The sequence below is a fragment of the Carassius gibelio genome, chromosome B1, assembly GCF_023724105.1.
Source record: "Carassius gibelio isolate Cgi1373 ecotype wild population from Czech Republic chromosome B1, carGib1.2-hapl.c, whole genome shotgun sequence".
Taxonomy (NCBI): domain Eukaryota; kingdom Metazoa; phylum Chordata; class Actinopteri; order Cypriniformes; family Cyprinidae; genus Carassius; species Carassius gibelio.
In genome coordinates, this window is record NC_068396.1 from 29,202,714 (window position 1) to 29,210,614 (window position 7,901).

General features: G+C 44.9%; 1 protein-coding gene across 1 annotated transcript; it reads left to right on the forward strand.

The window, feature by feature from the left end:
* Positions 1 to 39: 39 nt before the first annotated feature.
* LOC127948376 (inositol 1,4,5-trisphosphate receptor-interacting protein) lies at positions 40 to 1,751 on the forward strand (the record flags this gene model as incomplete). Its single annotated transcript, XM_052544805.1, is given in 2 exon segments — positions 40 to 116; positions 118 to 1,751. Coding segments are annotated over 2 exon segments (693 nt in total), but the record flags the coding sequence as incomplete, so codon positions are not given.
* Positions 1,752 to 7,901: the final 6,150 nt, after the last annotated feature.

The window sequence follows — 7,901 nt, forward strand, 5'->3', positions numbered from 1 at the left end:
AGATCTTGATTCCAAGACCTTAACTAGCTTCCATAACCAGCGTACCTTGGTTCCACCATCACCGTTGGCAAACTTGTGAGTTTTGTAGAGGGTTTTGTGAATGACCTGCTGGAAGCTGAGGACTACAAGTTCGGACATGGAGATTGAAGACTTTGTTTGTGTTGGGAGCTTACACGAGCAATGGGCTTCAAGAAAGTGCTTCATGTGCGACATACATGTACCTGTTGTCCATCCAAAGCCATATACTTTTGAGTTTGAGCTTTTGAAAGAAAGTAGAGGTTCTTCAACCATCCAGTACTGTTGCAGAGTCAGGATGGTCAAAGGTGATGCCAGTTCAACCATCTGCCCTTGCAGCAATTCCAGCTTAGATGATGATGATACGTTGTGTCTTCTACATCCAAATAAAAAAGATAATGTGACTGAAAAGTACATTAAGGGCATTCTATGCCTAGAAAATAGCTCATATCTTGCTAAAAAGTATGTTCTGAAGTGGTTTAAGACAGCCGTTAAGAAAGCATGGGATGAGATCAGCTACAAGTATGAGTTTGACCTCATATTCCAGAATAGCGAAAACCCTGGAAATCTCAAAGTTCGTTTCAGGTCAGGTCGGGTCATACTGTTCAATCTCACATCTGTGGTCAGATTTAAAGACTCAGAGGTATATCTGATCACGTATTCTCCCTCTGCCATATTCTCACACACCCGTTGGTCTGAATGTTTAAAGGGGGGGTGAAATTACACTGAGTTTTTTACACTGTTAAAAGAGTTGGATTCCCATGCTAAACATGGACAAAGTTTCAAAAATTAAGTTGTACGTTTGAAGGAGTATTTCTGTTCCAAAAATACTCCTTCCGGTTTGTCACAAGTTTCGGAAAGTTTTTTTTTTCGAGTATGGCTCTGTGTGACGTTAGATGGAGCGGAATTTCCTTATATGGGTCCTAAGGGCACGTCTGCCGGAAGAGCGCGCGCGCTCCCGTATAGCAGAGCACTGACTGAGAGCACAGACATTCACTGATCAGAGCGAGAGCATCGCGAAATGTCACAAAAGGAGTGTGTTTTTGGTTGCCAGGCCAAGACAACCCTTCACAGATTACCAAAAGAGAAACAGCATTAAGGGACCAGTGGATGGAGTTTATTTTTACAGAGGATCAACGGAGTTGTGCAAGTGTTTGTGTTTGTTCCCTGCATTTCGAAGATGCTTGTTTTACAAACAAGGCCCAGTTTGACGCCGGATTTGCACATCATTTATTTCTTAAGGATAATGCAGTCCCAACGAAAAAGGGTCACGATCGTGTGTTGGAACCGCATTCGGTGAGTAAAACTGCTTCAAATATCTCTGTGTTGTTAACTTAGCTGTCGGCGCGTAACGTTAAGCACATCAAGTAAACAACATGCGATGTTGTCATCAAACTGCACTTTCCACATGTACAGCTTATAAAAAAAAGACGACTAAGTGGAACTTAGTCATTTTCCAAAACTGCTAAGCAAATATATACAGTTTCAGTACATACCACATAGAGATGTCATTGCTGATGCTGCTCTTGTTAAATTTCAGCCTCTTTATCTGATTCTGGATCATAAATATACGCTGAATCTGACTGTTAGCCATGGTTTGTTTTGGTTGGTTTTGTCCTCACCATAATGAGACACAGCTTCCAAACGCTCTCAACGCAAAAGCCTACTGGCGCTCGTGATTCTTTAGCTCCGCCCACACGTCACGCCTCCAGCCGGTCGTTTTTTTCCGGGAAAAATTGGTACAGACTATCTTTCTCTTATGAATATATTAAAACTAAAGATTTTTTGGAGTTATGAAGGATGCAGTACTACTCTATAGGTACTCAAGACTAACAGGATATTGAGTGAAAACGAGAATTTCACCCCCCCCCCCCCCCTTTTAATGCGCTATGAAAATGCCCTTCAACACATACAGTATTGTTCAAAATAATAGCAGTACAATGTGACTAACCAGAATAATCAAGGTTTTTCGTATATTTTTTTATTGTTACGTGGCAAACAAGTTACCAGTAGGTTCAGTAGATTCTCAGAAAACAAATTAGACCCAGCATTCATGATATGCACGCTCTTAAGGCTGTGCAATTGGGCAATTAGTTGAAAGGAGTGTGTTCAAAAAAATAGCAGTGTGGCATTCAATCACTGAGGTCATCAATTTTGTGAAGAAACAGGTGTGAATCAGGTGGCCCCTATTTAAGGATGAAGCCAACACTTGTTGAACATGCATTTGAAAGCTGAGGAAAATGGGTCGTTCAAGACATTGTTCAGAAGAACAGCGTACTTTGATTAAAAAGTTGATTAGAGAGGGGAAAACCTATAAAGAGGTGCAAAAAATGATAGGCTGTTCAGCTAAAATGATCTCCAATGCCTTAAAATGGAGAGCAAAACCAGAGAGACGTGGAAGAAAACGGAAGACAACCATCAAAATGGATAGAAGAATAACCAGAATGGCAAAGGCTCAGCCAATGATCACCTCCAGGATGATCAAAGACAGTCTGGAGTTACCTGTAAGTACTGTGACAGTTAGAAGACGTCTGTGTGAAGCTAATCTATTTTCAAGAATCCCCCGCAAAGTCCCTCTGTTAAAAAAAAGGCATGTGCAGAAGAGGTTACAATTTGCCAAAGAACACATCAACTGGCCTAAAGAGAAATGGAGGAACATTTTGTGGACTGATGAGAGTAAAATTGTTCTTTTTGGGTCCAAGGGCCACAGGCAGTTTGTGAGACGACCCCCAAACTCTGAATTCAAGCCACAGTACACAGTGAAGACAGTGAAGCATGGAGGTGCAAGCATCATGATATGGGCATGTTTCTCCTACTATGGTGTTGGGCCTATTTATCCCATACCAGGGATCATGGATCAGTTTGCATATGTTAAAATACTTGAAGAGGTCATGTTGCCCTATGCTGAAGAGGACATGCCCTTGAAATGGTTGTTTCAACAAGACAATGACCCAAAACACACTAGTAAACGGGCAAAGTCTTGGTTCCAAACCAACAAAATTAATGTTATGGAGTGGCCAGCCCAATCTCCAGACCTTAATCCAATTGAGAACTTGTGGGGTGATATAAAAAATGCTGTTTCTGAAGCAAAACCAAGAAATGTGAATGAATTGTGGAATGTTGTTAAAGAATCATGGAGTGGAATAACAGCTGAGAGGTGCCACAAGTTGGTTGACTCCATGCCACACAGATGTCAAGCAGTTTTAAAAAACTGTGGTCATACAACTAAATATTAGTTTAGTGATTCACAGGATTGCTAAATCCCAGAAAAAAAAATGTTTGTACAAAATAGTTTTGAGTTTGTACAGTCAAAGGTAGACACTGCTATTTTTTTGAACACACCCCTTTCAACTAATTGCCCAATTGCACAGCCTTAAGAGCGTGCATATCATGAATGCTGGGTCTTGTTTGTTTTCTGACAATCTACTGAACCTACTGGTAACTTGTTTGCCACGTAGCAATAAAAAATATACTAAAAACCTTGATTATTCTGGTTAGTCACATTGTACTGCTATTATTTTGAACAATACTGTAACTAAAATGCTTCCAGACAACGCATGCAATATTCATTGCCTACAGATCCTTTCCTTCCTACACAAACACCAGACTGCCCTGACTGGACCATGTGGGCTAACAAAGTACCACTTGAAGAATGCAGTGTTACATCTTCTAGTCAACAAAACCTTATCTTGGGACCCTGAGCAGATGGCTTGCAGACTTCATGATATGCTGACTTTCTTAAAGCAGAAACTTAAAGCTAAATCATTAAACCATGCTCTGGTTGGGAATCCTCTCATTCCTAGTGAGATTGGATTTCCAGAAGAATTCAGAGTGGGAAAACCTGTTAACTTGTGTCTGCCATTGTCAAATGAAGAGTTGTACTTAAAAACAAATAGACACTTACTGGAGATGATTAGAAACATGCCAGTTCTGATATATGAATATGGATCAATGTGAAACATTCTATAAGAAAAAATATATAATTTTAAGAGATGCTGTGCCGGAAATGCTTAAATGTACTTTTGCTCAGTTCATTATTTCATAATGCATCTACTGTTTTGGTGACAAATGTAAAGAAACAAGCTAATTTGTGAATGCAGGCATAATTACATAGTTGGAACTTTTAGAGTCCCTAAGAAATCCGTCTTCAGTAAAAGACGTACTCTTAGGAATCATCATATGATTCCCAGAACTCGCTCTCAAACATGGCCCTCCTTCGACCCGGGGCTCGTGTGGGACGGATCAGAGCCACCGTCTCACCAGACGGAGAAGGGAGAAAAAGCGCACGTCCGCCATGGTGGCACCACTGCCCATGATGGCCGCATTGCCAGCGCCATGAGGCAAGACGGCTGCCAGTCCAGCAACCAAGATGGCCGCTGATACATTTTTGGATTACTTCTCCATGTTGAACAAGATCCTAGAGATTCCCAGGAGTGTTCACGTCACGGCTGCTGAGCCAGCGCAACAGCCCAAGTTGGCCGCCAGCCCAGCGCCACAGCACAAGATGGCCACTAACCCAGCGCCAATGCCGAAGATGGCCACCAGTCCAGAGCCACGGCCCAAGATGGCCGACCGTCCAGAGTCATGGCCCAAGATGGCCGTCAGCCCAGCGCCACAGCACAAGGTGGTCACCAGCCCAGCACCACAGCACAAGGGTCAACTGGAACCTGACTCGACTCTGGAGGGTCAACTGGAACCTGACTCGACTCTGGAGGGTCAGCCCAGCACCGCAGCATAGGATGGCTGCTAGCCCAGCGCCACAGCACAAGATGGCCGCTAACCCAGCGCCAATGCCCAAGTTGGCCACCGGTCCAGAGCCACAGCCCAAGATGGCCGCCCGTCCAGAGTCATGGCCCAAGATGGCCGCCAGCCCAGCGCCACAGCACAAGGTGGTTGCCAGCCCAGCACCACAGCACAAGATGGCCGACCATCCAGAGTCATGGCCCAAGATGGCTGCTTGCCCAGCACCTCTGCACAGGATGACAGCCACAGCTGACCTTCCAGAGTTGAGTCAGGTTCCTGTGAACCCTCCAGAGTCGAGTCAGGTTCCGGTTGACCCTCCAGAGTCGAGTCAGGTTCCTTCCAGAGTCAGGGCTAGTCACCGATGACCTTCCAGAGTCAGAGCTAGTCACCGATGACCTTCCAGAGTCAGGGCTAGTTACCATTGACCCTCCAGAATCACAGCCCAAGATGGCCGCCCGTCCAGAGTCATGGCCCAAGATGGCCGCCAGCCCAGCGCCACAGCACAAGGTGGTTGCCAGCCCAGCACCACAGCACAAGATGGCCGACCATCCAAAGTCATGGCCCAAGATGGCTGCTTGCCCAGCACCTCTGCACAGGATGACAGCCACAGCTGACCTTCCAGAGTTGAGTCAGGTTCCCGTGAACCCTCCAGAGTCGAGTCAGGTTCCGGTTGACCCTCCAGAGTCGAGTCAGCCACACCTGACCTTCCAGAGTTGAGTCAGGTTCCCATGAACCCTCCAGAGTCGAGTCAGGTTCCGGTTGACCCTCCAGAGTCGAGTCAGGTTCCAGTTGACCCTCCAGAGTCGAGTCAGGTTCCAGTTGACCCTCCAGAGTCGAGTCAGGTTCCTTCCAGTGTCAGGGCTAGTCACCGATGACCTTCCAGAGTCAGAGCTAGTCACCGATGACCCTCCAGAGTCAGGGCTAGTTACCATTGACCCTCCAGAGTCAGGACTAGTTACCATTGACCCTCCAGAGTCAGGACTAGTCACCGTTGACCTTCCTGAGTCAAGTCAAGTCACCGGTGATCTTCAAGGACAAAGTCAAGTCACCAGTGATCTTCAAGAACAAAGGCAAGTCACCATTGATCTTCATGAACAAATGCAAGTCACCAATGATCTTCATGAAAAAATGCAAGTCACCAATGATCTCCATGGACAAATGCAAGTCACCAGTGATCTTAATGAACAGAGTCAGGCCAACAATGATCTTCAGGAGCAGAGTGAAGTCAGCATTGGTCCTCTGGAATCCAGTCTGAACACCATGGGATTACCAGAGCCTTTCCATGTCTCTGCTGAACTACTGGAGCCTCTCCTCGTCTCAGCTGGATTACCAGAGTCTCTTCATGCCTCTGTGGAACTTCCAGAGCCTTCCAGACTGATCCTGTCGTGGCCATTGAGGCTACCCTTAGGCTACCCTTAACTGGTTCACGTTCTTTGTTTCAGACTTGCCCCACCGGACTGGCTCTCCTTTGGCGCCGCCCTGGTGGGCTTCTGTTTTGACCACACGGACATGGTGGTCTTCTGCTCTGCCCTGGGGGGCGTTCATCCCAACCACACGGTTGTGGTGGTCTTCTGTACCGCCCTGGGGGGCTTCCTTCCTGACCACACGGTTGTGGTGGTCTTCTGCTCCGCCCCGCGGCCCTGCCCAGTCGGCGTCACCCTGGGCTCCTGAACGCCCGATCCACCCTGATCTCCTGTTTTGTTGTTGTTGTTGTTTATTTTTTTTATTTTTTTTGTTCACTTCCTGTCCCTGTTCCCCTCTGTTAGCCTGGCCCTCCGTCCCTCCCCCTGAACCTCCTCCGGTCCACCTCCCTCCTGGTCTCCCTGTTTTGTGTTTGCACTTCTGGTGTCTGTTCCCCATTTACATGTTCCTCTGGTCTCTGGTTTCCCCATTTTTTCTGTCCCTCCCCCTGAGCCTCCACCTGTCCGCCTCCCTCCTGGTCTCTGGCTTTGTAGTCTTGTCTTGAAGCGTCTGGGAGCCGCTCCGTAGAGGGGGGGTATTGTCACAGTGTCTGGTTTGTGTTCCCTGGGTATCCACTAGATGTCCTCCTTCCCCACGGTGTCTTGTCACTTCATGAACCACATTCCTCACGTTCTCTGTCTAATCATTGCACTCAGCTGTCACTGGTCATCAATCATTGCACTCAGTCAATTCCCCATTAGCGTTTGTCTCTCCCTGTGTATTTATATCCGGTCTGTCTTAGTATGTGTCACGGAGTCCTTGTTTAATTCACGTCCATCTCTAGTCGTGCTCTCACCTTGTGTCCTTGCTTGTTTATGTTGGATTGATGTTTGATATTGACCCCTGCCTGGACTATGTATTCTTTGGATTGCCCTTAATAAAAGACGTACTCGCATTTGGATCTCTCACCGTGTCTCCTTGTATCCCAGTCGTGACAACAGTGGTTGGAAATCTGTTTATCCATCAGTACCTTGTGCTTCCTCCTTTCTTCATAGAAAACGTGGTTCATGGTTCTTTAGAGCAGTTTAGAAAGAAGGTGGAAATGGCAGGGCTGCGTTTTCCATGCATTTGTAGATGCTGGGAGCAGGGAATATATAGAGAGCCTTATTGTAATAATTAAAATATCAATATTTGGCACCAGATATTGATTCTCGTCTTGAATAGAAAAGAACAGCGATATATCACCATATCGATATATTGTGCCACCCCTAAAAATAGCATTGTTGCATGAATAATAAACAAGTGATAAAATGATCCATTCCTAACTATGGAGCCATGCTTTCAGGTACATTCATAATCCTGTGAAACATTTTTGGCTGTTGCCGTTAATTATGTGTTTTTATGTCTGTAATAATTTCACCAACAACAACAAAGCTAATATTCTCTCTGAGTTTCAAAGTTCCATTATGAAAATTGGCCACAGTTTTTACAGGAATAAAACCAAAAATCATGTCTCTTGTAGCCATGGCAACCACAAATTAACCATGGTTTTGTTACTTTAATAATTTACAATGAAATATTAAGATTATTATTATATATATATATATATATATATATATATATATATATATATATATATATATATATATATATATATATACATACATAAATAAACAGACATAAGAAAACAATAGTGTTTCAAATAACTTGAAATGCATTAAATAAAAACAATGAGGCAATAA